Source organism: Amphiprion ocellaris, chromosome 9 (genome assembly GCF_022539595.1).
Source record: "Amphiprion ocellaris isolate individual 3 ecotype Okinawa chromosome 9, ASM2253959v1, whole genome shotgun sequence".
Classification (NCBI taxonomy): domain Eukaryota; kingdom Metazoa; phylum Chordata; class Actinopteri; family Pomacentridae; genus Amphiprion; species Amphiprion ocellaris.
The window spans coordinates 37,357,112-37,381,978 of NC_072774.1; the positions used below are offsets into that span (position 1 = coordinate 37,357,112).

General features: G+C 39.0%; 1 protein-coding gene across 3 annotated transcripts in view; it reads left to right on the forward strand.

The window, feature by feature from the left end:
- cdk14 (cyclin-dependent kinase 14) overlaps positions 1 to 24,867 on the forward strand; it is a 241,646-nt gene that overhangs the window by 119,906 nt on the left and 96,873 nt on the right. For all 3 annotated transcript variants that reach the window (XM_055013998.1, XM_055013999.1, XM_055014000.1), the window contains one exon: positions 20,138 to 20,258. In XM_055013998.1, the coding sequence (XP_054869973.1) occupies positions 20,138 to 20,258 (121 nt within the window). The remainder of the gene's footprint in view (positions 1 to 20,137; positions 20,259 to 24,867) is intronic.

Consider the following 24,867-nt stretch of genomic DNA (forward strand, 5'->3'; position numbering starts at 1 on the left):
CCAGGGCTCCCTGTGGTCCCTGGCTTTGGCAGCAGGAATACTAACGGCCGACAGCTGAGGCCTGTGGTGCTGGTTGGGGTAAACGAGAGAGACGAAGGCAGGGTGTCAACAAAGAACGAGCTGAGAGGTACAATAAGAGGTGGCAGAGCTCTCAGCGAGGATGAGTTTGTGTGGCAATATGATTCAGGAGACAAAAAGGAATAGATGAGTATTAGCAGAAATGAAAAAAATGTAGTGAGAAGTGGGTTAAACCAAAGTGTGGATTGTATTAGAATGAATATAACTTAGTCCTTTCAATCCTTTGTTTTCTTTCTTCCTTTGATGCTCATCTGTGATTGTGCCACAGCAGCGGAGGACTGATCCATGAGTCTGTCCATCCAACTCTACAGTTCAGAAAAAAATTTGGAAACAGCTAATTTTCACACTGGCTTCATGGAAGTTCAGTGGTTACCACTTTCACTTCACAGCAAGAAGGTTCATATCTGCTGTTCAGCTGGGTGCTCTCTATGTGGAGGTTGCGTGTTCTCTTGTAAAGCGATTGCCTGTGTGGGTTTTGTCTGGGTTCTCCAGCTTCATCCAGCAACCGAAAGACATTCATGTTAGTTTAGCTGGTGTTTCTAAATTGGCAATAGATGTGAATGTGCATGGATGTCTGTCTCTTTGTGCTAGTCCTGTGTCTGGACAGGCAACCTGACATCTCGACCAATCAGGTCAGCTAGGATAGACTCCAGTTCCCCACAACCCATCCATGGATGGATGGATGGATGGATGGATGGATGGATGGATGGATGGATGGATGTCACAATACCATGGGATTTGATTATGGACATTCAGGATTCCAAGACAGTAATTATTCAATAGTAGGACCACACTGGATCTTGTATTAAAGAAAAGTACAGCACTGACATTTAGGAGTTAAAAGATAGAACTTAGTTGAAAATCTGGCAAGGATTGTGCAAGATTAAAAGCCCCTGAAAAATATTTAGCTATGCTTCCACGGTTACCCCAACCCTCACCCAGCTTTCAGGTATTATCGTCTTGTATTCTCACATTTGTTTTGTAAAACATAAAAGCTTATTCTGCCATACATGTTTATAAGTATTACTTGCCTGTTCAGTGTACCTGCATTATGAGAGGTGCTGATCCAACTTTAAAGATACAGTAATGTGTGTAGACGGTGAGTAGCTGGACATGATCACCTTATTTACTGTATCTTGTTGTTTTCTCCTACACATACTATCTGCATGTGGCGGTATTTAAGTTAGCAGGCTAAGCATAATCAGGGAGCAGTGATTTCTCATCAGCCACAGTGGCCAGATCTCCATATCCCTGCTGCTGGCTGGGGAGTTGATCCAGATGCTCCCCTCTGCTCTACCATGAGTTTACTCACTTTTTAATGAGCTGCACAAACAACCACCTCATAAATGAGGCTTTGGGAAGCCCACATGTTTCACATCAAGGACAGAGCTAATTGAAGGCAACTAAGCAGTGTGTGGGGAGTGATTTGTGTTGTTTGTGTAGGGGAGCTGTGTGGATCATAATCACTGCTTTTCTGTCCAACCACACACACATTTTGCACCTTTTTAGTAAATAATCCTATATAAACATACTATAGAGTAAACAAGGCATCTCTACTAACAGTGTCACTCACACTTTGCTGGTTGATTCAGAAACCTGAGAAAAGACAGTTGAAATTTTAATTACATTTTAATAGAATATCACAGTTAAACACTTAGAGCATGAGAACTAATTTCACTCACTGCATCTGGGATTTTCTGTGTTTTAGTTTATTTACTACAGGGAACTACTGTTACTCATAATTTACATCACAAGTAGCCATTTTACAAAACAGGCTGCTGTATTTTAAAAACTGGATGTAATGTTCCTGCATTTCCAGGTATTTACTGGTTTTCAGTCATTTCACTTTCTACAATTCTGTATTTTCTCCTGTCAGAGTAACCAAGTTACCTCTATTGGATTTACAACATAATAGAACAAAATAATAAAGTGCAGACTGTCAGGCTGGCAACCGCCAGCCCCAGTTAGTGCTCTTCTCCCCTCCCCTCTCCATCCTTCCCGGTGAAAGTCAGCCCAGCAGCACTGAAGGAGCAACAGGTGTTTCCTATTCGGATACAATCTGCCAGCGCAGGAACAGGCGGAGGTCGACCAATCAAGTGCCGGCTCGGCTGCAATATAACCAGACGCCACCCAGCTCTCAGCGCCAGATCGTCACTCTGCTCGGAGAGTTTTGGAGCCACCTGTTCCTGCCGTTGGGCCAGCAGCTCGGAACCCCGGTCGCCTCCTCCAAGAAACGGAGATCCACACCTGCGCCGACCCCCTCCTGCTGGCGTCCTTCCTCGCCCACCTGTTGCAACTCAACCCAGGCTGCCACCGCTGTGAACCGGTCCAGAGCATCCCGATTAATGCACGCTCATAGTTAGTCCTAGTTCAGGGCTCTTGTTATAGAAGGCTCAGAATATAACGTCTTATGTCTTAGTTCCTCCGTTTGCCGTTACCTGCTTACAGAGAGTTTTTCGTTACTTACCTTTAGGGTAGACCCTCCTCACCTAGGAGGAATATACCGAGAGTTAGTTGGAGCAGTGTCTCCTTATAATTTGCCCGGCCCGTAGGGGCCACTTCCGAATTCAGAGCTTAATGCGATCAACTCATAGTTCTCGTATATCTTGACTTGTAGTTATTGTATATCTTGATTTGTGTTGTGGTCCCTGAGGACCCAGTCAATAAACCAGAGTAACACGCCATTTTCCGACTGTTCATTTCCTGCACCTGAGCTCCCACAGAACCTCGCAACACAGACGAAGATGTAGAAATAATACATTCAAAAATTCTGAAATTTTATAAATTGCATTTGCAATCAATCTCATAATTATTTAATTCATATGATACAGAGGATAGAAATGTTGCAACAAATTTTGTAGTTTTCTTTCTGAGGAACAGATTCACAGCAGTATTCTCAATTTATAAATGGGTCTTTTTTATTAGCAGGTGAATAAATGTACCATTAGAAGTGCTGTGGAACAGTGAGAAAAGAGTGAGTAATATTTATTTGTTGTACAAATGGATTAAAAAGGATTTATTTATAGATAATTTAGCCTGTATTAATTTTCATGCAATAGAACATAATCTGTTTATCATATGTGCACATTTTGAAATTAAAAGGGGCTGTTTCAGCATTTAATTTTTCCCACATTTGGACAAATGCTTGATTTTTTAATAAAACATGACATATTTACAAGATTTACATGTACATGCCTGCACCCTCAAACAGCACTACACACACAATCAACTTTTGATGCTTCAGTGCTGTAAAGGTTTTCATCGACCTTCCTTGAACCAAGTGCTGGCAACAAGTGCACTTTGTCGTCACACACAGAATGACTTTAGCCTCCAGACAATTTTCAGCTGACAAGACTCTAATTATAGAAATAAATGAAACAGCAGATGAGCATCGCTCATACTTTGGAGCCTCAGGAGAACGCAAATGTGTCCACAGTTGGGATGAACCCGCTGAAAGACTTCTTGCATTTGTGCTGAAGAACTGAAGTACTGCCATATGCTCCCAGTGTTCTCAGCCAAGCTGGAGTACAAGCAACGGTCAGCACCCAGAAGCCTATCTGAAGTTCATTCACACATGAATCAACTGTCCTGACAGATCAACTCCATGGGAGTTTGGGTTGGTGTGTCTGGAGAAGACTCTATCCTTGTAAGATCTTGGTAGAAACCTACTCAGCCAGTTCCACTCACAATGTAAAATGACTTGTTTTAGTCATGTTGGCTACATGGCTCTAGGAATGACAGTTTTCATCTGTTATATGCTCCTTTGGTTAGATGGTGGTTTGGTCCTGTTTACTCCAGACCAAAACATTTCAGCAGTTGCTAACATAATAAACTAAGACACTGAACACTGTAAACATAATGCTCACTGAACATCAGCAAGGTAGTATTGCCATTCTGAGTGTGTGAGCAGCTGATCAGCACTGCTGTCCATAAGAACAACCTTGCAGAGCTGCAGAACCTTTTGTCTTATTTAGTGTTATGTTTAAATGAAAGGGCAGTGGGCCTAGACCCGAATAAAAGTTTATCACGCAGAAATGCAGAAACCAAGTGCTGAATTAACTTAGTTTTTACTTTCATAGTTTTGATAACATACTCAGAATGTTAATTGCCTGTATTGGGAATGTGACAATATTGCTGAAACTGATGAACTCTTATTTTGTGTTAAGTATAATCTTGTCATAAAGATTAGCCAAAACTACAAAAATAAGATGTTGTTGAATTCTCCTTGAATATATTCTGGAAAATAAAAAACTTGACCAAAGGACAGAAAACGCTTCAGCCAGTCTAAAAGCATCTGTGTGTGATGTTTTGCTGATAATTAAAGATGTCACACGCTTCTTTGTTAGCCAGTGGTCAAGGTTATCATTATTCAGAGAGATAGTGTCAGACCACCCATTCTCTACTGTTTATTTGAGTGTGGGTCATAGTGACAGCAGAATTAGCGAAGATAACCTTCACCCTAAATAGTGCTCCCTCCGGCACATCCGAGGTTCTCCCAAGACCAGATGAGATATTTAATCTCTCCAGCATTCTCTAGGTCTGCGGCAAGGTATGTTTCTACTAGGATAAGCTTGTAAGGTATCTCAATCAGATGCCCTAACCACTGTAACTGGCTCTTTTGAGTTCAAAGAAGCAGTGGTTCTACTTTGAGCTCCTTTCAGATGTCTGAGTAATCTGCAGTCCATCCTCAGTTCCACTCTTTCATTCATTCTATCACTGCTCAAAGCTGATGGATTAGTCAATTTAAAGGTTTGCCTTAGTTCTAAGAAATATGTATATACTAACAGCCAACCGACATCCAATACAGTGGCTTAACATAGTGGTATTTGCATACAGATGTATGTGCTAATAACAGGGTGTTACGCCTGAGCACCAGCTATTCAGCACATTACATTCAGCAGTGAAGCTGCTCCTGCCAGCCACACAACAACATGAATACTTTTATCAACAAATTGCCATGGCAACATCAAACTTTATCTGGATGTTTCTTGAGGAATGATGGGACACGGACGCCAAAAATCCGAGACAGTGCAGACTGACTTAGATGAATTCTGCTAAGTTGTAATTCACTTTCAACAAAAGTTGTGTAACTAATCAAGCTATGAGTCATTATTTTTACTTTATTACCACTAAATTCACTTACTTCTCCTTTCAGCTGGAAGATGTTATTTTCCATTTCAAGTCTCACTCTTCATGCTTTTAAAAATGTGTTGATGTTCTCCATGCAATGTGCTTTTGAATGAGGCAGAAGAGAGAGTGATTGGCTTAGGCATACTACAGACCAACAAGCCAATCATCATCAAGAAATTGTTGCAGTGTACAAAGGTCCAGGTTCCTTTGTCCAGCTGCAATCTGTAACTGCTGGGGAAAAGTTTGTGAAGAGGTTGTAAAGACTGCCATGTGAACATGAAGCAGTCCTAATTTGTTCACACCATCCCCCACTTTGCTGCTTGTTTCTATGGAAACACATCAAACCTGATATCTAGTATCCCATTCAAACATTCAACACCGTTGTGCCTCTTTAGTGAAAATGATGGGCAGGCACCTGCAGTAGAATCAAACTTGTCTATCAACAGAACTGAAGCACTAGAAGCACTTTCTCTATCACCCAAGTATTGGATTGCACTAACATGAACCTTAGTTTAGTATCTTTCCCGACTCAGTGAGCGCTGCTGCAGCTAGCTAATGTGTACTGATGTGTGTATTTATTTTCTGGGCAGTTGGTGTGATTGTGCTGTGGAGTAACAGCTGCTGGGATAATGATGTGTGAGGAGTGAAGTAATGTGACAATGGAGCTGGAGGAATGTCGCAGGCATCCGGAGCAGACTGTTTGCCTCTCCCATGCGTGCTGTTCCATCCAACGCTTCGCCACGCCACCGGGACCAGTGGGCTGGGGGACGGGGGGAGTGTGTGTCTGTGACTAGGGTGTTGCAGATGGTCTTTTGAAGTACCCTAGATGATTTAAAGCCACCCATGTGTGTGTTTTTCAATCCAAACCTGAAATCAGACCGAAATAAACTGCGAGTTTCAGTGCAGTTGGTGTGTGTTGGTAATGATCGGACTGGTTTCATGTAGACTGCTATCATGCAGAGCTCATTACAGTCCACTTTGTATCGTGAAATGAGCTGGGATGATGGCAGGTGGTGCACTGTGCCTGCGCGCGCACACACACACACACACACACACACACACACACACACACACACACACACACACACACACACACACACACGGAGAGACATGAAAGAATTTTGGATCTAACAGAAGCACATATTTTTCTTCAAAACGCATTTTGCTTTGAACAAAATAAGCCAAGCTTGATATTCAGCTCTTCCAATTAAGTTTGCTTGATGAATTATTAAATAATTTTAATAACATACAAGTATTCAAAGTTGCAAAGTAACTTCAAGAAATGAAATGGTCAATCACAGAATTTGGTGTGATCTTTTACAGTAGATGAGATTCACTGAACCACTATAACTGCTAATGTACCAAATCGTACCAGAATATATTCTCCCTTTCTCTGCAAACTCTGCATAACTTTCTTTTATTTCATTTTAAACATTTACTTTGAACATGTACATTCCCAGTCAAATGTTTGGACACACCTTCTCATTCAATGGTTTTGTTTATTTATATTATTTTATACATTGTAGATTAATAGTGAATATTAACCCTTTTTTGTTTACAACATAATTCCATATGTATTCTGTTATATTTTTGATGTGTTTAGTATGAATCTACAATGTAGAAGATAATTAAATGAAAACCTTTGAATGAAAAGGTGTGTCCAAACTTTTGACTGGTAGTGTAGGTTATTTCCACTAAAGCCAAGCAGTAAAGTATTTAGATGCCTGCGTTCCTCATCCATGTTAGATTTGTGTTTGCATTTGTGAATGCAGCTGAAACATTTTCAAAATTAAGCTTTGCTGTGCTTCTGTTTGTGGCACACCAATACAAACTTTAATTGCACTTTATATTTTGGACCATCACCACTTATATGTCCTACATCCTGTACATCGGTTAAGTAGCCACTCTACAAGAACATGTAGACACGAAGTAGCAAAAACTTTGCAGACAGTCTTTTGAGAATTACACAGTGTTGTTGTTACTGTTGGAATCACCCAGACCTTTTGTAAAAATGCTAATGACATTGTATGTAACATAAAGTTGTTTGGTGTAGGCTGTAGATTATTGATTCTGTTTTTGGCTTTTTCTTTATTTTGAGGTAGAATGCATATTGTAGATCAACATTTTGATACTTTGTGAGAGTGAGATGTGAAGATTCACACCAACCTTGTGTTAGTATGTTTAGAATATAGTATTAAGTATATCATGTAGGGCTGAAACTAGTCCTCGAGTTATTCGAGTGATTACTATCCGGTACTAAAATTCCTCGAGGCAAAATTCTCTGAATCGAGGCTTTGTTTAATCAACTACATGTTAGACCCCAGGTCACAAAATGGCAACCAACGGTCCGAGGCCAGGCCCAGACTGCATTCAATACAAACCAGGTCCTTAAATGTTGTGGCCCGCTAGTGACCGCCCACCATGCATGCGATTTTCAGATGCGGCGTGTTTACATGCGGGAAAAATGCATCTAGTGGACACATACCTTCACTATATGTTTTCTGTAAACATTCAGACACCATCCCAGAATTACAGCAAACGGCATGCGGTGCCGGCGTTTGGCTCAGAAAAAAAAGGTAGGACAACATTGCCAATCTACCAATGGAATGAGGAGAACGCAGCTTTGGCTCTCAACCAAACTAATATCACTAGCCAATGGGAACTAGAGTGGGGGCGGGTCTTGGAAAGACATTGAGATCCAGCTGCATTTGAGTCCATACCGGCATTCAGAGAGCGCAGTACTCCGCCAAGGCTTCTCAGACATTGTATAATTTCCAACTGATAGGTCTGCCGCGGTCGATTTGTAGTAGGATCGCAAATTCCACTTTTGATGCCGTAACACGCATGCCTAGTGCAGAATCCGATTACTCGATTAATCGCCAGAATAATTGATAGAATACTCGATTACTAAAATAATCGATAGCTACACCCCTAATATCATGTTTTTAAATGATCCAGCCTGGACCAAAGTGGCGGACTCAAAGAGCGTATTTTATTCTGGGCCAGTATTGTCATCCCTTCAGCCATACCACTAGCATGACTGAAGAAAAACATAGCAGCACTTCTAAAGCTCAGTAGTTAACATGCTATACCCCATTGATTCATTTTTTTTTACACAGTTTGTGGTTTAAGGTGGCTTTGTTGAGTGTAGTTACCAATTAAATGAAGTCTCTTTGCTTCACAACCTTATAGTAAGATGAAGGTTTGTTTCACGCCTGTATAACCTTCACTGAAAGTGTTGTTATTACATTTGTGGTTGTGTATGAATTAAACAGACAAGTTAGAAGATGTTGTATTGAGATTTAGAGCTGTTCATAGGTGTTTTTTCTTTCATTTTGGCAAAAACTACCCTGTTGCCCTCTGCTTTAAAACTTTATTCAAAATTAGACTCTGCAATTTATCTTTGTACTTAAGGCACATAAGACTGATGTTGTCCCACTCTCTCAAATACAGTCAAGTGGACATTGCTTCATTTCATTTTGTCATATTTTACTTTTATTGATGCACCAATGTTTCCGACTCAGCCAAGTGTTAAAAGGTTTTCCTGACATTTGGGGATTTTTTCCAGTATCCACTGGAAGGAAATGCACTTACTGAAACTTCACTTTTAGATAAATTATTGAATGTAATTCAGTGGAAGTGTTTGAATCCACACTGAAACTGGAGTCTCTGCTGATGATGACAAGCAGGGTGACAGCTGTATGAGAATGGCTCTGTTGCAGGTTAAACGTACCGTACATTTAGTAGACCTGAGCTATATCTTCATCAAGAGATACTGCATTTTGGCTCTTTTGTGTTCATGAGCCATGAGTCAAAATTGTTGTCCTTCGTGGAATACTGTAAGACAGCCTTTGAAGTAGCTGCTGGCAGCATAGCGTATATCTTCCAATCTGCTTCATGTTAGGAGGAGGAGGGGAAGCAGGCGGAAACTACAAACTGATCCTTTCCTTCTTCCTCTCACAGCTCTGACTAACAGAGTGTTTGTTTCTGCTGATGATCTCATTCACTCACTGACTTTAGATCATTGGAGGAGAGAAACATGTAGAAGAACTGAAGAGGTTCCAGGATAGAGCCTTCAGGGCCTCTGGGATGAATATTTGTCTGTTTAGAACTAAAGAAAACAAAAAACAAACAGAAAAGTCTGAAGGAGGGTCAAAATCACTCAGAACTGTTTAGTTAAGATGTCTGATTCCTTGAGCTGTTGATTCACCCACCGGGTGAATTGGAGAAAGGAAGAGAAAAGTTTGGCTGCGTTGTGAGGAAGCTGGCTACCCTCCCAACTCTGACTGCGCTGAGCAAGAACAGTGAGGATTCCCCCGTTGTGAATCTGAGATGGATGCCAGCTGCTAGTGGCTGTTTTTTCAGTCCTGAATCTCTACGAAGCGGCGGCTCGTTTCGCGGAGGAGTCGTTGGAGGCTAAGCTAACCAGCAGCTAGCGGGGCTAACTAGCCGCACCTCCTGAGCAGAGTGAACAAGTTGCGGCGTGTGAAAGCTAATGACACCGAAGCTCCACGGCCGCAGTGTGTTGACATACCAGCAACATTGGATTACCTGGAATATTGGCAAGAAAGTTGTCTGTGTGTGTGTTTGCCTTCATAAATATTGCCTTAATTAAATAGAAGACATGGCCACAAAGAAATTAGGAGAAGACATGGAGGAGGTCAAAAAATCTCTGAACTTCATGTCAGAGGAGTTAAGTAAGGTGGCAAAGCAACAGATTTGCGTACTGGATTTAATTGAAGAAGTGAAACAACTGAAGGCTATGATCAAAGAAAAGGATAAGAAAATTGAAGAGCTTGAAAGAAGAGTAGATGACCTGGAGCAGTATAGCAGGATGGATGACCTGGTGATATCTGGACCTGAGACAACCCACCATACCTATGCATGGACTACTGCAGGGGACAAGGAGGGTGAGGATGCACCAAGAGATGAATTATGCACACTGGAGCTACAAGTCATTAACTTCTTCAGGAGCAAAGACAATCCTATAGACAGTCAAAATATAGCTGTTTGCTACACCATACCCCAAAGACAAGACAAGAGGCCCAGCAGGTCCAACATCATCATGCAATTTGTGAGTAGAAAATACAAACAGGAGGTGTTAAAGCAGGCAAAAAAAACTGAAGGGCACAGGCGTATATGTCAATGAGCATCTGACTAAGAGAAATGGTGAAATTGCAAGACAAGCTAGAATCCTGAAAAAGGAAAAGCGGATACAAGACACTTGGACAAGGAACTGCAAAATAATGATACGACTAAATGGCACACCAGAACAGGCTAGAGTGATAGTAGTCAGAGACATTAAAGAGCTGGACTGATACAAATGAAACTGATGAATCATATGGTGGAGAGGTGGAATAATGGAGGGAGGTCAGGTATTTATTTTGTTGTGAAATATAGGTATATGCCAAATACTGCTTGTGAGGGACAAATATGGAAAAAATGAGTAAATACACAGATTTTAAGTGTTTTTACTTTAAAGATCATCGGCCTTGTGTGTTAGAAAAGGACTTTGATCCAGAGATCCACTTCTACGAGAACATTGACATGAACTGTGAATATTATTCAGAAGATAAGTTTAATTCCAGTATGAAGATGGAGGGGTTCTCAGTGATTCATTTTAATAGTAGGAGTCTCTACAGTAATCTCACCAAAATTAAAGATTACCTTCAACAGCTTCAACACAAGTTTACTATAATAGCAATTTCAGAGACTTGGTTGAGTGATGAAAAAGATTTACAGGATGGATTAGAAGGATATGAAATGTATTGGCAAAACAGGGGCAATAAAAGGGTTGGGGGCGTGGCCCTGTTCATGATGTCTGCTTTTAAATGTAAAGTTATTAGGGGTATGACCATGGTTATTGATAATTGATGGAATGTATAACCATTGAAATTGAGGTTGATCGATCCAAAAACATTTTAATTAGTTGCATCTATAGAACACTAGGGTCATGTATTGATCAATTCAAAAAGAAGATTTATGAATTATATGAAAATCATAATGATAAGACTATTTTGGTTTGTGGTGACTTCAACATTGATTTATCCATCCATCCATCCATTATCTATACACCGCTTAATCCTCACTAGGGTCGCGGGGGGGCTGGAGTCTATCCCAGCTGACTCAGGTGAAGGCAGGGGACACCCTAGACAGGTCACCAGTCTGTCACAGGGCTACATACAGAGACAAACAATCACTCTCACATTCACACCTACGGGCAATTTAGAATAATCAATTAACCTCAGCATATTTTTGGACTGTGGGAGGAAGCCGGAGTACCTGGAGAAAACCCACGCATGCACAGGGAGAACATGCAAACTCCATGCAGAAAGATCCCGGGAAAGCCGGGAGGCGAACCAGGGACCTTCTTGCTGCAAGGCGAAAGTGCTAACCACTACGCCACTGTGCAGCCCAACATTGATTTATTAAAATCTAATGATCATATGAAAACTGCAGAATTTATTAATACTATGTTTAGCTTGAGTTTCCATCCATTAATTGTAAATCCGAGCAGAATAACCAAAGATGCTGCAACATTGATTGATAATATTTTTACTAATGTAATCGATGTGAGAATAGTTAGTGGGTTAATACTGACTGATGTAAGTGATCATCTGCCTGTCTTTGCTGTGTTAAAAATGAAGAAAAAGGAAAACATAGGAACAAATACACAGACTAGTAATTTAGTTAGAACAAAATCACCAGAGGCAATCATGGCACTCAAGAAAGATCTGGTAAATCATGACTGGCAAGAAGTTTATGTGGAAGATACCAATCAATCATATGATGCTTTTTTAGATACATTTTTGTTTTTTTTATGACCGCCATTGCCCATTGAAAGAATATAGACCAAATCCAAAAAAGCAGAGAAAACCATGGTTAACAGAAGGGTTGGAAAAAGCTTGTAAAAAGAAAAATAAGCTCTACAGGGAATTTATCACACAGAGAGCAAAGGATAAGGAGGACAAGTACAAAAAGTATAAAAACAAATTGACATCTATTATGAGATTGCAAAAAAAGACCATTATGATCAACTGCTACTATAACACAAAAAATAATATTAAGGGGACCTGGGGAGTGCTCAAAAGTATCATAAAAAATTGAAGTCAAAATGATTTTCCAACATTTTTTGTAAATAATGACAATTCAATGATTGAAAATAATAAGGAAATTGCTAATGAGTTTAATGATTTTTTTGTTAATGTAGGCCCAAATTTAGCAAGGGAAATTAGCGATGTAGACCATAATTATGAGTTTGCATTCAGCACTAAGAATTCAATGTTCCTTGGTAGAGTTTGTGAAAGTGATGTATTAGAAGTGGTCCGGAAGTTCAAGATTAAAAAATCTACAGATGATAATTCTATTGATATGTCACTTATAAAGGAAGTAATGGACTGTGTACTCAAACCATTTACTTATATATGTAACAAATCCTTTCAAACAGGTATTTTTCCTGATAGGATGAAAATGGCTAAGGTGGTACCAATCTATAAAAATGGTGACAAACACATTTTATCAAATTACAGACCCGTGTCTTTGCTGCCTCAGTTTTCAAAAATACTTGAGAAACTGTTTGTAAATAGACTGGATGCTTTCATGGAGAAATATGAGTTACTGAGTGACCATCAATATGGGTTTAGGAGTAACCGATCAACATCCTTAGCAGTGATGGAATTAGTAGAAAATATATCTACAGCTATTGATAAGAAACAACACGCTGTAGGAGTTTTGTGGACTTGCGTAAAGCATTTGACACAATTAATCATTCCTTACTTCTGCAGAAATTGGAGCATTATGGTATAAGAGGTGTTACACTAAACTGGATAAGAAGTTACCTAAATAATAGGTTTCAGTATGTAAAATTTAACAATGCTGTGTCACATTTTAGAAAAGTAACCTGTGGCGTTCCACAGGGCTCAGTATTAGGACCTAAGCTATTTATACTTTATTTGAATGATATAGGTACAGTACTTAATAAGCTGAAATTTATTATATTTGCAGATGATACAAATTTATTTAGTTCAGGACCAGACATTAAGGAATTGTTGACAACAGTAGAAAAAGAGTTGATCAGGTTAAAGGAATGGTTTAATATCAATAAGTTATCATTAAATGAAAATAAAACCAAATTTATGGTATTTGGTGGTGTTAGGGCTAATTGTGAAACTCAATTAATCCTAAATGGAGTTAAAATTGAAAGAGTATATGAAACCAAATTCTTGGGAGTAATTTTAGATTATAAACTCAGTTGGAAGCCACATATAGAATATATAAAACAGAAATTATCTAAAAGTATTGGTATTATTTACAAAACTAGGGATTTTTTGAATAAGAAAGGTCTGCGTATTTTGTATTTCTCACTTATAATGCCATATCTGACATATTGTGTTGAGGTTTGGGGAAATACATATAGAACATATATAGACCCTATAATTAAACTCCAGAAAAGAGTTATTAGAATAATAAATAAAGCTTCCTACTGTGAAACTACTAATAAACTATTTATAGAATCTTGCACCTTGAAATTTTTAGATATTGTATATTTAAAAACATTAGAAATACTATTTCGTGTAAAGAATAAAAGTCTTCCTACCTGTATTCAACATTTTTTTTTTTTTTTTAATTAAGAGAAAAAAATTATAATTTAAGAGGACAGGGTATCTTTGAAAGAGGTCATATAAGAACTAATGTTAAATACAGATGTGTTTCACATTTGGGGGTTATTTTATGGAATGGACTTAGTGATGAGTTGAAACTGTAGATCTTTTGGGGGGGCAGAAGGAGGTGGGAAAAGGAAGGAAAAAAAGAAAAAAATATATAATATATATTATATTATATATATATTATAATATATATATATAATTATATATATATATATATTTATATATATATATATATATATATTATTATTATAATATATATTATAATATATAATATTATTGTATATATATATGTATATTTTTTGTTTGATTATTTTGTTTTTTGTTCTGTTTGTTTTTTGTCTTTTTTCCTTTCTTTTTCATCCTCCTTTTTGTGGGGGGGAAGAGGGAGAAGAAAAAAAAGCGTCTTGCAAGAATGTATAATATATTTTTTTGAACGCACAAAATGAAGTTTTTGTACTATAATCTTGTAACCGAAATAAAACCATTCATTCATTCATTCATTCATTCATTCATTCATTCATTCATTCATTCATTCATTCATTCATTCATTCATTCATTCCTTTAAATCCAAATGAACTTCAAAAGGTGAAACAGTGGGCTGATTCCCCTGGGGATAGGATCTATTTTAGTACTCCCATTCTTCCTTGTTCATTCTGTCTTCCTCATCTACCTCCTCCTCCTCTTCCAGCCCACCTCTTCCTCAGTTTATTTGGTGATTCCTGGTGCTGTGTGTGAGATAGTGATGTATAATTCACCTGTGACCTTCATCCTGGTTGTTATAGGACAGGATGGCAGGTCAGGTGGAGAACCACAGCAGATTAAGGTGGCTAAAGGTCTGTGTGTGTTCATGGATCAGTCTACAGTTCAGGCCTTTGAAGCAGTACCTTCCATTGCAGCAGAACATGTGGGGTTTTGAAGGAGAAGGGCAGGGCAAGGTCACGATACAAAAACTTTGCCAGTCGATGCCAATACCATTGAAATGCCATGATTGTTGATCCAACGTTTATTTCCAACAAATGAGATCATTTCAATTAAAATACTTTTATCCAAAAAACAGTAATGACAGCAGCCTAATGACATGACATCATGAGCAGCACATCGCTCATATTGTAAGTTATTGCTGCATTGGCCTAAACAATAACAGTAAAAGTAACATTTTAGCATTTGGACATGAACATGTTGACTAGAACTCTCACGTCTTGAATTCTGTGTACAGATGTGGAAGTCTTTGAGCTCCCTAGACCGGGTATCATCTTGGAAATTTAGAAAATGAAAGTGAAACTAGAACTTCCCCTTTTTTTTTCTAAAGTAAAAGAAATGTATTCAAAATACCATTTTTTCTCATGCTAATGACTACAAATGCATCTTTGGAACAGAGCATTTTTAACTGTAGATGTTATATTTGCCAGAATATGGAAAATAAACCCCAGAAAGCAGCTTTATTACTCCTAAAGATAAATGAAAAACGTTCTGATGAGATATTGCATTGAGTTAATGAAGCTAGTGAAATGGAGGTTAGATTGGATCAGAAATCCTGATTTTGTCTATCTACATGCAGACAGTTATCACAGAACAAAATATAACAGACAAAGAAGAAGAGAGAACTACTAGTTTTTAAATTGAAAAAGGACACTTGTTGCCTACTAATACTCAGAAAGTTTCTGTAGCTAGTAAAGCTACTGTATGGTTTAGGAGTACGACTCATATAATGAGCCTATTCAGTACTAGAACCATCCATCCATTATCTATACACACCTAAATCCTCATTAGGGTTGCAAGGGGCTGGAGTCTATCTCAGCTGACTGAGGGTGAAGACAGGGGACACCTGGACAGGTAACAGTCTGTCACAGGGACACATATAGGGACAAGCAATCACACTCACATTCACAGTACTAGAACCAATTCAATTTAATTCTGTGTCACTTTGTTGCCTTTATTATAGTATTTTTGTAGCGGAACTGTTGACAGGTATGCTGGGAACCGTAAGATGCCACATGGTTTTGTGGTCCTTCTCTCCCCAGACATGCTTTCTTCCCACTCTGTACTGTTCCTGTCCATGCTTCAAACAGGCCAGCCTCCTGCTAGTGCACTTGCTTTTACAATGAGTCCATGTTGTCTCCGTTGACACCCCCTACATACACACATACAAGCAGGATGACTGCTGTGGAAATGATAGGCTCTCAGCGATCATGGCCTGATGCTATCTGTTCTGTTAGATCAGTGCGTGGAAATTACAGAGCTCGACTGTGATGAATGCCGGCTGAAACTCCTTTCTCCTGTGGGTGTTCTGACACAAGGAAATGTTAAATACCCCTTCATTCCTCTCATTTATTCTCCTCTGCCCCTCTTCCTCCCACACACAGGGGAGTAGCAGCAGGGCAGGAAGTCCTTTTTTTACTAAGCTAAATGCTTTAATTAAGCCCTTTGACCACTTGGGAAGAGACAAAGAGGTAATTCCATCAGCTTCATTAAAGCTCACTGCATCTGCACTCTGCTCTACCATTAGCTTCCATGGGAGGACCGGGTGTGTGTTGCTACATGGATAAATGCTAGAACAGGGTTGGAACAACCTGGAGAGCACATACACTTAATATTAAAACCCCAGAGAAGTTTTTAAAATTCAGTACTCTTTGTGTCTTTCACAACGGCAGGCTGTAGTATTAACCATAGTCTGGTTTAAATCAAAGTCAAAAGTCAAAGTCAGCTTTATTGTCAATTCTGCTATCTGTACAGGACATAGACGGAAATGAAATGACATTTCTCCCAGAACCTGTTGCAAAAACAGAAAAGACAAAGACACTAAGAAACAAATATGCCCAATAATATCCAATTCACTCGAAGGAAACAAGCGTTTTGTGTCCTTTGGATTCGTCTGACTGATATTCATGTCACATGGAAACCTCAAAGGTCTTCCATCATGATTTCCATTTGAAGAGGCAATCTCTGGCTTGTTGCGGTTGAATGTACAGAAGTCAGAATAAAGACAGGTCTGCCAAGAGGAGTTTTCAATATGATTGCTTAAAAGATGTACGCTGGAAAAAGGGTTATTGCAACCTCACAAGCATTTATTGAGGTGGTCTTTAAACTGTCAACATCACCAGGCAAACATCAGTTATTTTGTCTAAAAAGAAAAACTTCATTGTGAAAATTTTTTGATTGTCAGTAATAAGCCAAATCTTTACGATGACACTGGTCCATCACACGCTGCCACAACAGCTCCAACGCTTGTGGCCTGAACTCTACAAGACCTCTGCAGGCATATAGTGGTTTTGTTGATTGTTTATTTACTTAGATCCCCATTAGCTACCATACAGACAGAAGCTATTCTTCCTGGGGTCTAAACTTCTCCACACAAACACAGTTGCGCCATGACAGGCAGACAAAAACAGGATGCACATACAACCAGACATTACATACTTTGACAAAGAAAATAACAAAAAAATAACAAAACAACAATCAAACAGAAATTAAATAATTCACACATTAAAAAGACAAAACAAAGAAATCTCAGGTAGCTCTACTTAACACCTAAAAAGTCAGGTCTTATAGACATGCTTATTCAAACAATAACAAGCAAAAATAGCTAATTTAGCATTTAATTACATAATCTGAATACCCATTTTCTGGTTATTCTTGAGTCAGTAGAAATAATCTCAACCTTTTGCAAAAGGTGGTCACGTACAATTTCAATTCAATTCAATTTTATTTATATAGCGCCAATTACAGTCAAATTGTCTCGAGACGCTTTACAGAACCCATATGCCTGACCCCCAGAGCAAGCCAAAAGGCGACAGTGGCAAGGAAAACACCCTTTTAACAGGGAAAAAAACCTCGAGCAGAACCCGGCTCTAATGTGGGGGGACCCATCTGCCTGCTGGCCGGGCGGGTTGAGAGGGACAACTGTAAGTTCCACCAGAACTGTGGTAGTGAGTTCCATGCCACCATTGCCCTGTAGCGCACCGTCCTCTGTGACTGATTGGTTCTACAGGCAGGTAGCAAAAAACGCCCCTCATCTGCTTGACGTGTTGAATACCGGTGGACATCCCTGAAAAAAGTGAGTTTATTATAAAGTATTTCTGGTGCTTTTGTGATCATAATTTTTCTAATAAATTTTATAAGGGAATAATGTACTCTTCTTTTTACATGCAGCCATGCCAATCGATGATGCATCTCCTCAATGCTTGTTCTGAAAGAACAGCTCAGAACAAGCCGAGCAGCTTTATTTTGTGCCACCTGTAATTTATTAAAGTTTGATTCTGTTGTAGCTGACCAAATCATAGAACAATAATCTAAATGGCACAAAACTATTGATTCAAGTAATATTTTCCTCACACTATATGGTATGCATTTACTGCAATGGCGAACCATAGCCAAACTTTTACCAAATTTATTCAATATATATGTGATCTGATTATTCCTCGAGAGCATATTATCCACCTTAACGCCTAAAAGCTTAGCTTCAACAACTTGTTCAATGACTGAGCCTCCAATAGACACATTCAGCACAGGAGAATCTTTTAATAGATGGGGTGATCCTATTAACAAACATTTAGTTTTTTTGGCATTAATTACTAACCTATTTTCATTGATCCAATCCTCTATTAATTTTAACTCCTCATTCAGTGTGGTATTCAGGTTCACCAAGTTATGATCGGACACATAAATACTTAAATCATCTGCATACAAAACAATGGTGGCATTCTCCAAGATGAAAGGTAACTCATCTGTAAAAATGGAAAACAGCAGCAGACCAAGACAGCTCCCTTGTGGCACTCCACAAGAAAGGCTCTTTGACTCAGAATAGCTGCCATTGAAAAACCCAGTAAACTCTCTATTGCTAAGGTAACTTTTAACCCATTGAATAGCAGAGTTTTGGAACCCGTAAGCTCTTATTTTTTCCAACAGTAAATCATGATCCAGTAAATCAAACGCTGCACTCATATCTAATAATACGATTTCAACTAATTTTTTGTCCTCAATATAATTCATCCAATCATCAGTCATCTGAGCCAAGGCTGTTGTTGTGGAGTGCCTGTTCTTATAAGCATGCTGCAACGAAGAATTCAGTCCATTTTTACAAAAGTATAAATTGATTTGATCATATGCTATTTTCTCCATTATTTTACTCAAAATGGGCAAGATACTAACTGGTCTGCTGTTTTTCCCAGAAAAGTATTCTTTACTATTGGTATCAGGCACCAAGATGATGTGCAGATCCTTTTACACCTGTTCTTGCTGGGTTAGTTTGCATTGATCAGACTTGTTCCATGCAATCCCTTATACCCTGTCACTAGTTCATAATTATCCCTCCACTGACCATTGGTACTTATGTGACTGTAATGATCTGGTCCTTGTTGAAGGAGCCATATGATGCCACTGCAAAGGCTGTTGACCTCAGGAGTCTGACCTTGAGGGATGAAGGAAGCTTACTTTTCCATAGCTTGGACATGTTTTGCACGATACTTCGGGCCATTGCTAGTCTTCTTTTGATCTCTTATTCGCAATTTCCTTTTTGTGTTGATGACCGAACCCAGGAAGTCAAGGCTTGCTACCTCTTCTATTACATCGCCGTCCAGAGAAAAGATTCTATGTGAACCACTGTGGCAATCATCAACAACCATGATTTTGGTCTTTGTCGTGTTCAACAACAGTCCCATGTCTTCGCTTACTGTTTTACTCAGTTTATAGCACTTCGATTTTGTTTCAGATGGGACTCACATTGTCAGACTTCAGAAACCGATTCTGAACTGTGTGCAGTCAACGTAGCATTGAGTGATGATACTGGCATTAACAACAGAAAAAAGGACAGTATTTTATAATCTTGAATTTGCTGAGCACATATGCTCCACAGCGGATAAATCATTTTCTAACACAGCAAATATATCACTGTTTAATTCATTCATACGTTCCTAAGTATAGCGGTTTCTGGGGTCTACTATTGTCTTAAAACCCGTAGCGATATTTCTGTCCTCCTGCTGGATTGTTGCACACACACATTATTAATCTGCCAATTCATAATTTCAGATGTTATGTGCAGTACTTTGTGTTTCCATGCTCCAGTGACTTACTTTACCCACACAGGACCTCAAATTTTATCTATTTATCCCACATTGTGTATAGGTGTGTCTGAATAACCAGATGTCAGCTGCTGCAGTGAGTCTGACTGCTCCTCTCCAGTTTTCTGCTTTGTTTTCAGAAGCCAGGTGGAGGTCATTCAATGATAATGCTTTCTGAGACTGAGTTGCTGTGTTGTGTCCCCCCAGGCCTGGCCAGGGCCAAGTCGGTCCCCAGCCATACCTACTCCAACGAGGTGGTGACCCTGTGGTACCGGCCTCCAGATGTCCTGCTGGGATCCACGGACTACTCCACCTGTCTGGACATGTGGTGGGTACTCCTAACCTCTAACCTGTGTGTGTGTAATTGAGCCTTGATTTATTCAGGTAGTCCCATCAAGATATAGATCTCCTTCTGCCAGAGGGAACCCAGAAAACAAATCATGAAGTACACAAAAACCAATTAAAAGTCATTTATTGGCAGCTTATCCTCACCTGAGGCTGTGTCCTCTGCAGTGTACTGTAGACTGTTTCTTAGCTTTGCTTTCTTGGCTACTCTTTTACCCTGCTCACAGTGCAGATCTGGCAAAAACACACAACACATTCACACTTACTACACGCATAGGTGGAGCTACTTGGGATATGGATGAAAAAGCTATACAATGCAATGTGTGAAGAACATCTGATTGAAGTCTTATTGTGGCCAGCCTTTGAAAATTATCAAACGTCTTCTCCACAGAGAGCAATATATGTTTAAGTAGCTCTAAATTATTGGTGGAAAATTCATAAATGCTGTTTTCTTTCCAAAATTAGCAAGTTCAGTTGAAAATTAAGATAAGAAAGCCAACTGGACAGAATGGTCTGCTTTCATAACACAAAACCTGAAGTGAAGTTTATATTTTTACCCACAGATGGTGCATTTTCAGCTAGATTAAAAGCATTTTGCATATAATGTAACTGTTTTGAACAATAGATGTAGAACCTGGTGTAGGGCATGGTAACCCACGTGTGTGTGATGCAAACTGTTTTCAGTTCCTCTTGCTTAAAATGAGCTACAAAAAGTTGGCTTCTGTGGATTACTTCAGCTATGTTTGTAACAGTGATAGTGTGTTAAAAATGGCGTGTGGCAAGTTTGTAATCTGATAAATTGTGGATGCAGGAAGTTTGTTTCTTAAGTGATCTCCTGATCAGCACATTTCCTGCTGTATTATTTCTGCTGCCTGATCTCCTCAAGTGCAACAGAGAAAACAGAGAGAACTGGCTGAGAAAGAAAGAGGATCATCAGTTGTTTGGTCTCCAAAATGTCAGACAATATTGAAAATACCTTGTGGATTTTCCCAGGTTTCAAGTTATGGACTTCAGTAGCAAAATATATTTAATTTACATAAAAAATAAAGCCACAATTAACATACCAACCTTAACTACGAAGCCAACTGATAACCAGCACTTCAAATCAGAAAATGTCGACAATCAAATAAAACCATACCATACAGTCCACATCCGTTTTACCTTCTCAACCATAAATGATCCGTAGTGGTGCATTGTTTTTTTGTCAAAGAGACCATCTTTGGTCGAGCACAAAAAGTTCTGGCATGAAGAGAGCTTATACATATCCTAGAAAACAGTAGACATTGTATCGTGTCCTCACAGAACAGAAGGCTTGTTAGCCATGGTTGAGTCACATTTCTTGCAACAGTTGTCAAATCTGCCAGCTAAAAGTTTCACCTTTTCCACAACATGACATTGTTATTGTAATTTCAAATCTTGTTATTTGAAAATTACGCTCATTCACATTGTGACTACCTGACGCTCACAAAGCCTTGCACTGAAGTGGAATACCTGTAGAGCATGATGTGGTGTTGATTGCTGTTGCTTTCATAAGACCTTCTGCAGCAAATGTTCATGTTGGTTTCATCTCACTTGATAGGGATATTACATCTGTTTCCAAAACTCTGAGGCATATGTATGAGAAAGTTATTAGTTTGTTTGAGAAAACGTACCATTTCTACTGTATAAAACAATTACGTTATTGATTATGTTGAAAATGTACACAATTTTGTACCATGTGTACAGCAAGTTATCAAGGAAACAGGAAAACAAAATGCAATCATTAATAAATTGTACTGGCTGAACAACAAGACGGACATAAGAACACAAATCAAACTTTTTAATAAAAGTGGTTCATCTGAGGCCATGTTCAGTTCATATAAAATTAAATTTTAGCCAAGAACAGCCTCTCCTGGATGTTAATATTTTTTGTGGAGATTATATTAAGCTTTATCTGATCCATCATCTTGAAAAGATAAGATTTGAAATGAAATTGAGTAGAATTGCTGCCAGTGCTGGAACACGAGAAGGAAAACAAGTGTGCTGCAGAGATGGAGGAATCTTTCCCCGCTCTAGGAAAGAGATTCTTCAGTGTTCTTTACTTCTGTTTCACAAACTTCAAATTTTACTTCACAGTAATGACAGCAGGTTTATGGAAAGCTTTTAACTGGAGATAATGCTATAGTATGGTTAGATTAATATCATGTTAACAGTAAAGCACAAAACTATATTGACTTCTAGAAACCATTGAACTGGTGTTGGATTCTTTGACTATGTCTTTGTTAAGACATGTAAACTTCAAAACTCCTTTTGTGCAACCTTGTTGTTGGAAACTGGAGCAGATTTCAGAAGAGGTGGCCCCATGTTTAAAATCTAGATAGTTATTTTCTCCTCTGAAAAATAGGCATATAGAAGCCCTACAATAAAAAAAAAAAATAGTTTTGAGCATATGTCTTTGTAGCAGTGCTTCTTTTCCAAAATGAGCCCCAGAAAGTAGGAAAAGAGTTATTATTGATCTCCTCGTGTTTCTTAATCTTCATTTTTAGAGTTTAGTGGCAGAAAAAGCTCGAATTTCCTCACTGCTGCCACTAACTGCTGTCAGCAATATGACAGAATCTCTGCAAAGCTCCCCAAAGTCCACTCACACATGCATCAATGCCAAATCAGTGTCTTCACATTGACACACTGTTTAGGAAACAATCCATTTTAGGGGGACAAAAATGCAGTTTTTATCTGGATACAAGACTGAAATGCCGTGAGACAACCTACTTTTACACTTGGTCCTAGTTAGTTGAGCCGTGGTGACCCCTTCTGTCTGGACAGGCAGTCAGCAGGGAAATTCCAGGAACCCCAGCTGTATTCTGCAGCATCCAATTAAAGAGCAGCTGGGGTTTTGGGGGTCTCGGAGGCAGAGGGATAGCAGGTCTGCTTCAAGGGTATTTGCAGGTGGTCAAATCCACAGGGTGCCGTTCCATTCCACTGAGAGTCACCCTGTGACATGCATGTGAACACTCACCTCGGTCACTTAGGAAGCAGTCGTCCATGAAGAAGCATCCCTAGCAGAACCAAAAGGTTGTAGAGATCTGTCTTCCTGCCATGAGAAGCATCCATCACAGCAGACTACAGGCTGTGAGGAGCAAAGATGTGATCCAAGATGGGCAAGGAACTGCTCTTTTTTCACCTTCACAGCACTTCACAGAGCTGCAACTCTGAGACACGTTTGTCAATCAAAGCTAACGCTTCTATCAGTCAGATACTCAATAATGTACAGGTGTAGTTATGGTATGCAGCACGGCCGGCAAGACCTCCTCATCTTAAAGGAAAATGCTTTTGTGTTTGTTCCGTTGTCAAAAAATCTCTTGAAGAAACCAAACCTAGTGAAATCTAATACACGAGTAATGCAGAAGTATGGCAGAATTGTGCTTATCTCCTGGACTTGCTTCACATTCCATACTAGGATAAAACAGAGCTTGAAGATGAGCTTGACCACACCAGGGGGTCATTTACATTATGGTTCTTTAATACGGGCAGATTGAAAATGTGAATGTCAAAGCTTATGAAATGGAATAGCTTCTTTGGTAGATAGAGAGGTTCAAAAACACATAACGAGGGAAATTAGCTAATTTCAAGCCAAAAAAAATAGTTTTTTTCCTAAGATAGCAGTAAAATCCAGCCACTAAGGAAAATAATCTAAAGTTATCACTACTATTCAGACAGCTTAGATTAGCTTGTGTAGCTTCATATCAGCACGAAAATGTCAAAAAGTCAAGTTAAATATGCTTAAAGCTCAATGATCACTGTGTGCCTCACTAGTCACACTGTTTCTTATTCAGAAACACGAATTAACACCTCAGTAAAACAACTCAAGATCAAATATCCCAGAAAAAAAAGCAGAATAACCGAGTGCATCTGGTGTGTGACAAGATATTTTTTCTTTACTGTGAAAAAAATAAGAAATTAACTATTTTAAAATAAGATGTAAAGACTTTGAATTTCCTTCTCTCATGCCCAACTCTTGAAGGATGACCATGAGACGACAGTGTGTTCAGTGTTGTGAACACTTCTAATGTGTTTGTTTGTCTGCTTTCCCATCGCGTCTCCTTTCAGGCAGGTCTGCTGCTATCAGAAGGGTTCATTAAATGTCTGTGAGAAAACAGCCTTGTATTTACTGAAGCTAATTTACTGTGTACTAAAACTTAAGGAGTACAGCTGGCCTCAGTGACTGACTCCCCAAGATCTGCAGTCGCAGCACCTCTACCGCCGTCTAATTACTGTTACTACGGTGCTAAAACATTATATTGCAAACACATACCGTGTACTAAAAGGCAATAATTGCATTGAGCAATAGGAATAGAATTAAATGAGCAAAACAATGGTATTTAAATGAAGTGAATATTGTGTGATAAATAAAATTGATATCAGATGTTACCATAAACATGTTGACTACACAATAAATTTCAACACTTTTGCACAGCTGTACATATAAAAGTACCTACAAGCATTGTAGACATATATTTGTATATAGTTGCTGCCACAGTTCAGACCAAATTTTTAATATTTTCTGCCTTCCCCTGCATGTTTTCTGGCTGCCCTTTAACTCTAAATAAATCATA